This window comes from Copadichromis virginalis, linkage group LG3, assembly GCF_057382275.1.
Source record: "Copadichromis virginalis isolate Kocher_CV1m ecotype Utaka linkage group LG3, C_Virginalis_male_GT1.1, whole genome shotgun sequence".
Taxonomy (NCBI): Eukaryota; Metazoa; Chordata; class Actinopteri; order Cichliformes; family Cichlidae; genus Copadichromis; species Copadichromis virginalis.
In genome coordinates this window covers 49817750-49831698 of record NC_140620.1, presented here as the reverse complement: position 1 = coordinate 49831698, position 13949 = coordinate 49817750, and the positions used below count along the sequence as shown (strand labels likewise).

The 13949-nt window shown below is 40.6% G+C and overlaps 1 protein-coding gene across 2 annotated transcripts in view; it reads left to right on the top strand.

Annotated features, from left to right (window-relative positions):
* pcxb (pyruvate carboxylase b) overlaps window positions 1-13949 on the top strand; it is a 318265-nt gene that overhangs the window by 12704 nt on the left and 291612 nt on the right. For both annotated transcript variants that reach the window (XM_085451506.1, XM_085451507.1), the window contains exons 3-8: window positions 1935-2028; window positions 2656-2746; window positions 4532-4697; window positions 5682-5827; window positions 9311-9428; window positions 12006-12073. In XM_085451506.1, the coding sequence (XP_085307632.1) occupies window positions 1935-2028; window positions 2656-2746; window positions 4532-4697; window positions 5682-5827; window positions 9311-9428; window positions 12006-12073 (683 nt within the window). The remainder of the gene's footprint in view (window positions 1-1934; window positions 2029-2655; window positions 2747-4531; window positions 4698-5681; window positions 5828-9310; window positions 9429-12005; window positions 12074-13949) is intronic.

Genomic DNA, 13949 nt, shown 5'->3' with positions numbered 1-13949 from the left:
TGAAGAAGACAAGCAATTGAAAGCACTGTTAAATTAACTACAGTTTAATGCAGTTTCATTTATAATGTAAGAAAAAAGTTATGACATTTACAGTCTCCCTGAGGCGAGAACAGACTCTTGGATCTGTTAATTTTTAATGCCCAGCATTTAGTTTGCCTTGGCGTATGCTAATATTTAAGCACACATTGTATGTGGGTGGCTGTTGAAGCTAGCTTTGTTTGCTTTAACCTAAAAAAATATTGGATATGAATGTGGAGCTGCTGCCACAGCCGTCATTACTCGGAAGTTGTGCTGTGTACTGGGTCTATGTATTAAAGTGTTTTTGAATTTTCTGCTCTACATACTGTCACAGAGGTACTGTCACTGCCGTTCAAAGCTCAACTAAAATAGACATGAAAGTAAAAAAAAATAATAAAAAAATAAAAATGATCCCGCTCTGGTATCTGAGGTCTGAATAGAAATGTAATTATAGGGAAAACCCGAGTTTCCTGAACACAAAGCAGTCCACAGTACGGTTGTTACAGGCGGGATAAACATCATTGATGTGCTTTGAGAGGCAGCCAGCGTGCAATTAGTTGCTCTGTCAGGTGATGAAGAGTGTTTGAGTGATTAAATAAATAGATTCATGCTTTTTAATCAAATTTCTTTTATTATATTCATTCCTGCAGTCACATTTAAAATGCTTGATTTGCTTCATTGTTTCATTATTCCAGTTTTATTGGTGCATGGGTTTTCAGTACTGTTGGAGGTCTTGAAAGCACGTGGCGCTCTATAGGCCCCCTGTTGCATGCATACATCTCACAAAGGCTCTGTTTAGCTGCTGGAATACATCCATGTGATTCAAATGAGTTGTGGTCTGTCCTTCATGCTCGAACACAGCGGGGCTTTCCGTCCATCCCCCCCCCCCCCCTGCTTCACATCAGCCTGACGCGATAGCAACACCACATAAGATCATATTCTTCACACTGGAGCGCATCGGGCCGTTCTTGGCTGCAGTGTGCGCGCGCCTATGTGGCGATAAGGGCACACCATCATATCATATCAGCCCAGATTCCACTTCACCAAACATATCTCGTCTCTGCCATAGCCTCTCTGCTCTTCTAGCAACTCCTCTCCTTTCTTTTCATTTCTGTTCCCCACTTCCTGTCACAGCGTTTCGTCCTCAAGACAAGCTCGAGTGCCTTTTTTCTTTTTTGCATTGTTCTTTTAAAGTTAACTACATTTTGATCTGTCAGTTTTCCATACATCTCGTCCTCTTCTCTTATCCCTCACGCTTTCATCCCTTTCATGTTCATGCTGTTGCTCTTCTCCAGAAGTTACTCCTTTCATGCTCGTCTACTCTCCTCATATTTTATTTTCTTTTTTTTAAAAGCCGTACAAATGTTTGAACGCTGTCCTCGCCTTCAAGCAAGAACAACACAGCTTACTTGTTTTCAGCGACTTAACTTTCTCCCTCTAAATGCGTGTTGCTTGAAAAACAAGTATTTGGCTTTTGTGACAGCAAGATAAGTCAGGCAGCGTTTTGCTTGTCTGAAGCTGAGATTTTACGCTGTTCTCTCAAACTTGAGTTAAAAACTGTTGACTTGTTGCAGTGTCTGACGTTTTTTTTTTTTGCATAGGTCTTGTTTTCATGCAATACATTACAAAGTTTGGGCTTCTTTTCTCAGCTGAGGCATTAGATGCAAAACGCTACAGGATGTTGATAAAATGCTATAAAGTCTGTGCTTATAAAACCTAGATGATGAAAGAACTACAGCCTCCCTCTACACACAGTCTCCTAAAAAATAAAGAAACATTTGCATAATAAAGGGAATATATTAAAAGAAAATACAGAGAGGAAGGGAACAGATGGAGCTGGGAGAATGAGATGTGGCAAAGCTAAACCAAACCTCCTCCTGCATTGCGTCATCACATGTGTTCCTCTCGTCTTTCAGGTGAGATCGCCATCCGTGTGTTCAGAGCCTGCACCGAGCTGGGGATTCGAACCGTGGCCGTGTATTCAGAGCAGGACACTGGACAAATGCACAGGTATTAGTGTGTGCTACATTAGAGTGAGCCGTAGTGTTTTAAATAAAGATGGCTTCACGGGCACATGTTGCTAAATGTCTCGCCTGCCACTGCTGGATATTGATTACAGAATGCTAACAGCTGATTAGAGGTAATAGCAATTGAAAAGGAGTCTTGGGAGCATTTTTCTCCGCTCCAGCGCTTTGGGTGGGTTCTTTGTTTTGCAGTTGATGTTAAGTGGGGACATGAGTATAATTGTATTGACATTACAAACATTCAGGTAATCTCGCAGCTTAGTTTACATGCACACAAACTATTTTGGCTCTCTGTGAGCTTCAAATATAACACGGATACTTTTCTACCTGTTCCTGCTTTTCCTTCCTAATGCGTTTGCTTTTATTCGGCTCCACTTTTATTCCATCATTTTCTATTTCACTCTTTATATGCAGCATTGTACCCAATAAACCCTGATCATGGTAATGTTTTAAGTGTTTATAGTTTACCTGATTTACTGAAGTGCTCCTGTCCAGTATTTATTGAAAGCTGGTGCATATTTGTACATGCAGCCTGATTTTTATACATTTATATTTTGAGCTGGCCACCTTCCGTCTCACTAATGCACGTCTTTGCGTGTTCTCGTCTTCACAGGCAGAAGGCGGATGAGGCTTACCTGATTGGGAAAGGCCTGCCACCTGTTGCAGCATACCTGCACATTCCAGACATCATCAAAGTCGCCAAGGTAACGAGTTTTCACCTTCACAAAAGTAACTCTTCCACTTCACCTGTATGGTGGTTCACATGTCTCAAGAGAAACTTGGAAGAGCTAACAAAGACATAATAAAGCCACTGGGAAGTACAGCTATGTGATAATCAGATTTTTTTTTCACTTATTATTTCACTTATTATTTTGGCTCTCGGTGGAGTTAAATAAACAAAATGAGGCAATTCAGATAAAATGGTTTATTTTCAGATTGATGTTCTGACCAAAATGAAAGCAGTTCAATCGTTTGCCCCTGATTTAAGACCAGCATACTCCATTTCCTTACAGCGCTGTCATGTACAGTGCCTATACGCATCTTAACGGTCCCCTAAATGAAGAATTTGATAAAGCGCTGCTGGCGAGTTATTAAATTTTGTATTGACTGTAATTGAATTTTTGCCTTTGACTGAAATGAAAATCCATGCTATGCAAGTCTCATCTCTTGCTGTCAGTAGTGGAGGAAAAAAAGCTTCTAACATGGACTGGAATATGATTCTTTTCTGTTCACTGTGTTACTTGCACAAGAAAAGGGAATATTGTATTACTCTACTTGCACACCCCTGCCCTGTTGTTTTCCTTCGTGGTCAGTATCCGTGTCTAGTGTCCACAGTTTGTTTCTTCCTTTCCTTACTTCCTTTTCACTTTCATTTCCCATCTCCCTTCCTCTCCTCTTCCCTGTGCCACTTATCTCTGTGTAGATCATATCGGCTCTTTGTTGCATCTTTCCCATCCTCTCTCCACTCCTCCAGGATATGCTGTCAGTTTATTATCATTTTTCTGATCAATCTCTCATGTTTTATACTCTTCTGCGTGGGCATGTGGTCAGCCAGCCAAGTTGGGGAGCCTTTGGCATCAAACTCATTTCTCTAAAATCCGTCTGGCTATCTGAGAGCTCAGCCAGCCCATGCCAGCATTGTGTGTTCCTGTTTTCACCCTTTCATATTTAGTTTGTTTACCTCTTGTTCACAATGTATCTTCACTTAGCCGCTAACAAGCTGATGATTTTCTTTCTTAAAATTGTCCAACATGACAATTAAAACAGTTGTGTTGGACGTGAATGCGTGAGCCCACACGTGCACCCTACTGTATCGTATTAACCTCTGTTAATCTTCATCTGCTGTCCACGTCTTGTTAAATTTGTGGGTTTCTTTCTGTCTTCTTTTACCTGCTTGTGTGCATGCATGGCACTTGCTATGTTTCTGTGTGGCTCAGTGCCTCTTTTGGCCTGCCAGTAACAGCTCCCTTAACAACGGGACAGCCCATAATTATAGTCCGCCTTGTATCCGAGAGCAGATGGCACATACTGATCCAGAGATGGCTCTATCTGTCAGCCTCGGCAGCTACTGTATCTGTCTGCTACCCTTTGGTGTGTGTGTGTGTGTGTGTGTGTGTGTGTGTACACTTACTCGATACCTTCCCGCTGACCCTCAAATTATCTACGCCTGTCTGTTCACTCAGTCTCCTACTGGTGTCCATTATGATGATGATTAAGGTAATGGTAACTAAGATGAAATGAGAATAAAATGAACTCAGAACCATTTTTAAGTAACACAAATTCTTTGCACTACCATGAGATTGCATGTGTTAAAGCATTTAGGTTAGTGTGTGACACCTCTTTGTTTCTCTCACTATTAGACATCCAAGTGCTAACTGAGGCCCCCAGTGGCTCTCTGTTTAACACAACTCATGCAGCTTAGCTGAGCTATATTTACTTTCTCTGGGATGGGTGAATTTAAAAAAGTCTATCCATCTGTGCCTACTTAGGACAACGGTGTGGATGCTATCCATCCTGGCTATGGTTTCCTGTCTGAGCGGGCAGAATTTGCTCAGGCCTGTTCGGATGCCGGGGTGATGTTTGTCGGACCATCTCCAGAAACGGTGCGCAAGATGGGTGACAAGGTGGAGGCTCGTTCCTTGGCTATGAATGCAGGTATGATATGACCACCCCAAAATGATGCTCGGTTGCATGTAGGTTTGAGGCTTTTGAGGCTTGCTCATTATAGTGGACCTGTTGTGCTTTTTCTAGATATAGGTATCTGAAATAATGAAGTCAGTACAGGAAATTTCTATGAGCCAATATCTCAGGCTTCAGACTCCTCCAAATGCCCCTTTCCTGACAGCTTCTTGTAAATATTCCTGGCTTTTAAAAATGGCAAATGTGCTTAATTTGGTCATCTCAGGTGAGCACAGCAGCCTCACAACCCTGCTATTCAAGCCTTCATTCTGCAAGGGCCAGCAAATCAGAAGAAAGTTGGCTCGAAGGGAGAATTGAAACGGCTTGTATCAGAGGATGAACTGAAGCACCAAGGCCCTGCAAAATATGAAGATTGTTTTGAACCTTGAGTCATACAAGGCTGTTGGAGTAAAGAGAAAATATGGAATTGGAAACGTGTATAATAGATTCGTATTATGTGATGGTAGTAGTTGTATACTTACTATGATAAAATGGAAGCGTAGCTGACTGGCAGTGTGCATGTAAAGCTTGTGACGCTATTAGTAATAGTGTGGTTTAAATTTAAATCACTCTGCAAGATGACTCACACCTCCAGCTACCTTTCACTCTGCCTTTGCATTTGCTGTCGCTTTAATGCGTGTATTAAATTTGTATTCACTGAGGTGATGAATATTTTAAGAGCATGCTCTTTTTCTTTTATGCAACTGTAGGAAATCTAACAAGCTCTATTTCTATTAATGGGATGCTTTTGTCATTTTGAGCCACTAAATAATTTAGTATTTCAAGACCAAGTGAATCTTAGATTGCGCTGCTGTCTTTAATGGCTGCCAATCTTCTTTGATTATATCAGTAACTGTCATAATTATGGTCCTAGAGTTTTTATTTTCCTTTTTTCCCCTCCTCTGTAACATTTGACATCCTTTTTAAAGTAATGTTTGTCACAAACCCAACCCTGTGTAGGAGTACCTGTGGTCCCAGGAACAGATGCTCCCATCTCAAGTCTGCAGGAGGCGCAGGCGTTTGCCCAGACATACGGCTTCCCCATTATCTTCAAAGCAGCCTATGGTGGAGGTGGTCGCGGCATGAGGGTGGTCAGAGAATATGAGGTGAGCGCTTGTATGGTGTCAGAGGAAGCTGTTTAAACTGCGTCTTGACCGACCAACCTAATGACACTTTTTTTTTTTTCGTTTTTATTCATTCGGTTTGCTTTGAATCGAGTTGAAATTACTTGAAAATCTCAAACTGGGCACCAATCACTCTGGATGTATTGGAATCTGTGCCCTGAAAGTGGCTCGGTCACTTAGTGAAGGAGTCTGAGTGATTTATGTTTGGCTCTTTCTCTTTTCTTTTAAGTGAGTATAATTGGAGGCTGTCCAGCAGGCACAGTTAAAGTATTCTCACGGTTTAAGATAAAAACAGTGATTTCATGCATCTTACCTTTTTGATTTTTTTTTTAAATGATTTATTTATTTTTTGGTCCATAACAGTAAAATGTCTCAACATGTCCTTGATACTAATAACTGAAATATAAACAGTATATAAATAGCAGAAGATTGTCAAAATAGGTAGCATAATCTTATTGTAGGCCCATATTACAAGAGTTGGAATTTTAGATTCATCTGTTGGCTCAAAAGTGTTATCTGGATATAAAATGTGAGATTGGCCGACAGATCGTTTGTTTTTCAGCAAGACTGTATGTAAAACAATGACGCAATCAGGAACAACTGGACTTCCCAATATTTCTGTTTATTATCCCAACTTTAGTGCCTGCAAGTATGTTTCAAAACTCTTGCCACATTCAGAAAAACCCTTTGGCTATGGAGGTGGAAACCTCCGCTCAGTGCAGCCACATGTGCCCGTGCGACCTAGCCAGTTAGCTCAGCAAAATTTGCTCATTTAGTGATGCTGGCGGCTTTTCCCTCCTCAAGCCTGTGGCGATAATGCTGTGTGGTTTCTCATAGGCCTGGTGGAATTTGTATTTGTTTTTTTTACCCGGGGCATTTTTGCCTTCATGTGACTGGACAGTGTAGACTTTCTAGAGGGGACAGTTTCTAGACAAACCCAGGCTGCTATATCTCTGGCTTGTTTTGCACTCAGTTGTGCAAAAGTGTTGTCATAATCACCCAGATTTAAACTAAATATCAAACGTGTCGTCTTTTGTTTAGCGATGTAAAACTCTCACATAACCAAGACTCTGAATCCGAGTCATTGTCGTCACTGACCGAGGTCTGGGATCAGATTTCTCTTTGAATATCCGAATTATCCCAAGCTCCAGCAGTCTGAGCCCGACATGACACAAAATGACCCACAGTGCAGTGATGGCCTGCGTAAATGGTGCTTCTGCAGTTTTATTTCATCTATATTGAGTATGGTGAGCATCTTTTTTTATAACGGTGCTGGTTACAGACCGTTAACCTCGCAAGAGTCCCTTAAAATACATTCATTAAGCTTTTCGGTGTCGCTTGGCTGATGTTTGGTGTTTTGGGAAATGCTTGTGGAGGAGAAAAAATCAGGATAGCTGTACTTTAACCTCATAACCTCAGTTGATTGCTATTGGCGACTTGGCCAAGCGGAGACAGTACAGTTTATCTTGACACTGTTCAATATGAGGGGAATTGTGTTAAGTCATTATTTCTGTTTTATTACATAACATTAGAAATTATAGAGGGTTAAAAAGAAGCCAGAGATGTGATTTTTATTTTACCCTTTACAATTATATATATATTTTTTCTCAAAATGTGTCCCTCAAAGGGGCTTTTATGCCTTTAAACACCAGGAAGTGTCAAGTTATCACCCCTATTTTAGTGCATGCCTCGAGGTTGCTTTGTTTCTAGCGTTAGCAATATCAGGACAGCGGAGGGAGCGTCATTGCTGCCCCTAGATTATAATAATATTCCCTGATGACCCTTTGAGCACTGTAATGTTATCCTTTAAACTGCATTTCTCAAGAATGAGTACCATAAATGGTTTAACGTGTTTACTTGGCCCTCAGATTAACCAGATCGCGCTCTCCTACTTGTATCGTATCATGTCGTTGGGCGGATGTGCTGCCCGAAACATTTACTAAAGCCTGGATCGAGAAACACAAGTTACACTGACAAGTGTCAGTTTAAATGTAAGCCCCGCTTTATTCACTGGCACTATGCTATAGTTTCTGATCTACATGAGTGGTGGCAGTGTTGCGTCCTACCGTAGTCATGGAAGTCGGCAACATATTGGAAAGTGTGACCTTTTCTGAGTCGTACCCCAGTCTAATTAATTAGTTGTTGACATTTCTAGTTATTCAGTTGAGTCACAAGGGCCTCAGCAGCTCCAGCAGATACGATGTGAGGAAATTGTAAAGAGGTTTCTCTGTACTGTTGGGACCGCCAGGCAACAATGCGTAGGTTGACTTTTTATTCCATTAAGGCCGGCTCGTAGGTTATTTGTATGCTGAATTAACAGACAGAAGCTAATATTCTCAACATGTTGTAGGATGAGATGTGTATGTTTACTGATAAGCAAGGCTAAGATAAGCTAGTCTGCTAGATTTTAGTATTTCCACCCCTCTAGGATTGATGTGATATGCTTTCCAAAAGAAGTGAAAGAGGACGAGGGAATGGCAAGCGTCAAAGCTCCAGTGGCCAGAGCTGACGATGCACTGAGAAGATGTGGAAGGAGTACAAATGCGATCTTCATAAGTTTCCCAGTCTTTCAAAAGTCCTCTTGCACCTACAGGCTCGTGAATGACAATGTAATTGAGCAACTTTGAAGCATTTTTTTCCCCCCCAAAGTGTTGCATTCAGTCAGACTTGGGAGTCCCTGACAGTAACTAGCAGGTTTTTCTGGTTTCTCAGTTGTGTTAAGTTTGCAGGAATGATGACTGGATGAGATGTAGACGTACTAGCAAAGCAGCTGTTCTTCCTGTGCTCGTAGCACTCGCTTCAGTCCATGATCACCTGATTAAGTGGTGACAAAGCCAGTTGGTGAATACTTGGTTCTAAATCATTTGATTGTCCCCTTATTGGTAGCCGGTGAGTCTGATCAGATATTTAAAGGCTTATTTATGTATTAGTTGTATAATTTCCTGTTCTTTGAAAGTTGTGGCTTCCTTTTGTGCCATCTCTGCCCTTTTCTTTGACACACTGCTTTTAGCAGCGCTGATGACATCTGCAGTTCCCTTGAATGTTGTAGTTGTGCCTCCAAATGCATTTTTTTGTCAAGGCTATGAGATGACAGCTGAGGATGGACTCGAGTTTCCTTTCCTGAGGCTCAGGGGAAGGGCGCGTGGTTGTGATTTGTGTCTTTCCTCCATAGAGGAGACTGAATTGGCTGGCAGAGTTTTGCAGACTGACAAACACAGATGGAGTCGTGACCTTGAACATGGTGGACTGTGATCTTCCAGAGATATTGTGTCCCGTCTTACTCTCTAGGGGAATGTAAACATTTCTGTCGGGACAAATAAAATATTATGTGCAAAAGGGGAACAGCAGTTGTCTAAATAACACGAATAATACCACTCCATACATTTGAAAAGCATTAGTTTGCTGGGACTGTCTCTTGAACGGTTGAACTAACTTGGACATGTATGGATTTCTCTTGTTTGTCAGGAACTTGAGGAGAATTACCAGCGGGCCTACTCTGAAGCCCTGACGGCTTTTGGGAACGGAGCCTTGTTTGTCGAGAAATTTATTGAAAAGCCGAGGCACATCGAAGTACAGATCCTCGGTAAGTGCACTCTGACTTCATTTACGTTTGCCTTTTAACTATTTATCTGGTTTATGTTTATCTGAGTTTCATTAAGAAGGCAAACTGCATTGTAGCCCTTGAAATCTAAGAGTGCTAAGGGAGGAGGTGAAGCAGATGAACAAGGAGAGGGAAGATGATTTATTCTCCAGCCATTACATCTTCTCATTTTAGTGCATGTAACTCTGCAAGCACTCTATTACAGTACTGAAATCCGACACCAACACTTGCAGGAAGTGCCTGTACTGCACAGAGGTGTCTGCATGTTTCCATGGCCACACATACACAAGGTGGCATTCAGAATTTGCCATAGCTAATCACGTGTGCATGCGTGTGCATGTTCACTCTGATTAATTGCTCTCTTTAGGGCTTGCAAAGGATTTTGTGAATTTTCTGAATTACCTGCTAACAGCCATGTCTTTGCCAGCCCTCTGAATTCTGGCAGTCCTTCAGTCTCCACTTTCCTCTCTGGGTCTCCCTTTAATATTCTCTCCTTTTTTCTTGTCTCCTCCCTTTGCCATCCAGTTTCATTTCTTCTTGTATTTATTTTGCGTTTTCTGCCCAGCTTCCATCAATCCTCGCTTCTGTTAGATTGTAAGAACTATTTCAGAGGTATATAACGTTAACTAGTGCGGTTAAACTGTGATAGTTTGTAGTTATTGGACTGTTTTAACTCAACAAATGGCGGTTCGCATGTTTGCTCGTATTCTATTCTGCAAGTTGATTGTGATGACTGACAGTTTAAATGATTATTTGGAAAAGTTGATCTGAAAGGGTTTTGATGGTCCATTAACTGCAGTAATTTTCAGTAAAATTGTTACAGATGAAGAGCTGTAACAACAAAATGGTTCACAACCGTGAGCCACTGAATAGCTTTGGATTTTGAATCATTTGAATAAAAGGAGAAATTTGAAGAAGTCAAATTAAAAAATGTCACTGTTATTGAAGAGAAAAGGACCAATCTAGAAAGTGTTTGGGGAATAAATAAGTGAAGAAAAAGGGCTCTACTGTCTTGACTGCATTGTCTTTTAATGAACTCTTGCACATCAAACCATTTAAGTAGGGCTGTTCGATATAACGATATATCGGATGACGATATAAAAACGGCTATCGTTTCATTTTACGCGATCGTTTGTTTCATGGTGTCGCAAAATAAACTGTTTACGGTAATTTTTCATCGTTTTGATGGTCACTGTAGTGGCTATATTAATTTCTTAAAGTTCTCTTTCTCTTATATTTTATATAACCACACTATGGACAGACAAGCGGCTGTTTTTATGAGTTGTGGTTAGCAACAACGACGGTAACAGCATCGCGTGTCCGCTTGTTTATGTTCCACATAAACCTTTCACAATAAAGCTCAAGATCCTGTTGAGACTTTTCAAAATAAACTGAATCACGTGAAAGAGCAGATTATTGACGGATGAGAAGTAAAAAAAGAGCCGCCAGGTGCTAAAAAATAAACCTTAGACTCAAACGTCAGAACAGGCTTTTCCTCGCAGCACGCCGTGTAATAAATACTCAAAGAAAACGGCGGCCGTTACAACTTATGTCTAAAAATGTATAGTTTCATGCATCTGTTAAAACACTCGACTCCAGCTACATGACGCCCAGCTGGAAACACTTCCCGCAAGACGAGCCGCCCGAGATTCACAGAATTTACAGAAAATGTTACATTTTTGTGATTTATATCGTTATCAGACGATAGAATTCTTATATCGGGATATGAGATTTTGTTCATATCGCACAGCCCTACATTTAAGTAAAATCTGTGGAATTTCATTTAGTTTGCTTCTCAACTATCAGTCTTATCTTTTAGTCCTGTTAAGTAATAATGCCACTAAAAGAAGCCTTGTGTTGTCACATTGACATAAAATGTCTTACTCATCATTTCATGTCATATTCAGTTGTTTAAAAGCTCTTATCTGCAGTAGCAATCGATCAAATCTGATGCTGTAATTGCAGCAAAAAGCTGTTTGTGGTCACTCTAAAGCAGCGGTCCCCAACATTTTTTTGCAGCACGGACCAGTTTAATGTCCGACAATATTTTCACGGACTCCTTTAAGGTGTTGTGGATAAATACAACAAAATAGCGGTATTGTGTAAATATAATGATAAATGCGAATTCACTGTAATTAGCTTTATTAGCGGTATCCTCTTGAAATGCTCCAACAACATTGAGCGTAACATCCTCCTCTCTGCCCCTTAATGCTCTCTGGTCGCTATGGTAATGTGAAAATATTTTATTTTATTTTTTTTCCAAAATAAGACGCACAACTTCAACATGGCAGAAAGACCCAGGGAAACAGAGTTAATGATGAAAACCATAAATTTTACTCTGGTGAGCCGGTACCAAACGACTCGGTGGGTTGGGGACCGACTCTCGTGCTCCAAAATTGGGTTTGCCTCACGTAGCATCAAGAAAATGTCCTGTCCTTGAACGCAGCCACACTCTTTACACTGCTCTTTGTCCTCATACTGCTGCTTATCTACTTTTTTTTTATATATACAAATTGCTTCCTCTGTTATTTCCTCACTTGCATCTTTGTCTTTCCTCAGGCGATAAATATGGTAATGTCATCCACCTCTACGAGAGAGACTGCTCCATTCAGCGGAGACACCAGAAGGTGATGCCCTCTTTTTCGTCTTTGTTTTCATTTAAGATTTTATTTGCGGCGTTGCTTCATTAAGTAGATTAATATGAAGTGCCTGATAATGGTGGGTGGGCCTGAAATAAGTCATAAGCATGGATTGGGTGTGCATGCATTGCTGAGAAAATTTACAATAGACTGTAGTGTTTAGTTGTCCTTTTATTTGAGGAAATGGGCTAATTTAGTGGCGTACTCTGTGTGACGTTAATAATCCTTTATAATGGTTAATATAGCACAGGTGGCCCTGAGTGTCATAGAAAGCTCCAAGCTGCAGGGGGTAAGAGGATCTTACTCCAATAAAAATTATCCACTGTTAATCCTGCGTGAATGGGAGTCTTGGCAGTAACTGCATAATCCTCCGACAAATCAACTTGGATCAACAAAAGCAGTTTCTTTGAGAACGTTTAAATTCATTCATATTAATCAGGCGGGCATTCATCGGACAGTTACTGGAGAGAAATGAGGTATTACGCCATCACCTGATTATTAAATTAACAAAAATGACTGAATATCAGATGAAAGGGGGAATAGAAATTGCCATCTAATCATTCAATGTAGCAGTGCTTTCATCAGAGGAAGCTGATTAACATGTGTAATATTTCATTACATATTGTCACCTCAGAGCAGTTTTAATCATGTGTTTTCATCACTTTCTTCCTTTCCCCTCTAATCAAATTACAGATGATAATCATATTAGTGGCTCTGTTCATGCTAGAGCTGCTGGTCTTTGATTCTGACAACCTTAATCTGCCTTTGCCCTTAATCTAAGATCTCTTTCAATCTCAGAAACAAGAATAGTCGCTTGTTGAAGTAGATTTGGGTTGGCAGAGCGCAGCTGGGATATTTTTAGTTTTCTTTATGTCGCAGAAGTGCTACTCTTACTTGGAGAGAGGCTTCTTTATGGCATTAAGATTTGATAGAGATTTTGAGTTCTAGGGGTTTCATTTATTTTAAAATTTGTGACTGGTCACGTTGCCTTGAACTGAGCTGCCCTGATGGGTTGACTTGTTTGACGCAATGAAAAGAAATGGATCAGGCTCCAGCGTAGTGATCCCCAGCCACCCAGCAGCCACACTAAACACAAGGCTGTGCATAACCAAGATAATCTGCTCACTCTGTTTCACTAACGCTTAAATGACAAACTCTATCAAGCGGGGAAAATAAAAAAAACAAATTATAGTGTTGACTAAATGGGTGAAGTAGGTTTATTAGTTTGTCTTATAGTGAAATACAGTGAAATCTGGGGCTTTGGGAGCACTTTTGTAAGCACTATAGAAAAAGCACCATTCCTTATAAACAATAGATTACATTTCTGTGTTACGGGTAAACAGCCACTTCTAGTAATGAACCAATAGACAATTATCTGCCAACTCTGCAGTACCCAGCAGCTCTCTGGAGCATTTAAGCATCTTTAAGCTCATTGTTCTGATTCATCACCCACAGCTTTACTCTCATCAACGCTGTTTACCATGAAAATAAGCCTGCTACACGCTGCCTATCCACCCAAAAAAAAGGCTTACAAAGCAGGTCAACATACTGGATGATGATGTGCAGTTATCGTGTTTCATATTTCTAATTTTTTCTTTTTAATTATTCTTTTTTTAAATGTGGGTACTAGTTGTAGATCCCCCTCAAATAGTGTAAAGTCATCACCATGGCTAATTACTCAGTCATACAACCTTGGTAGGGTTTTAAATTGCTCGTGTCTTTCAGCGCTTCGTTAATAAAGCCATTTGCTTTCGGGCTTATCGAATGCACCACTAATGTCTAAGAGAATTAAGAGGCAAATTTTTATCCTCTGTGTTGGGCTAAATGAATCAGAACTGAGTGTTGTGATTTAGTTGAATCCAGA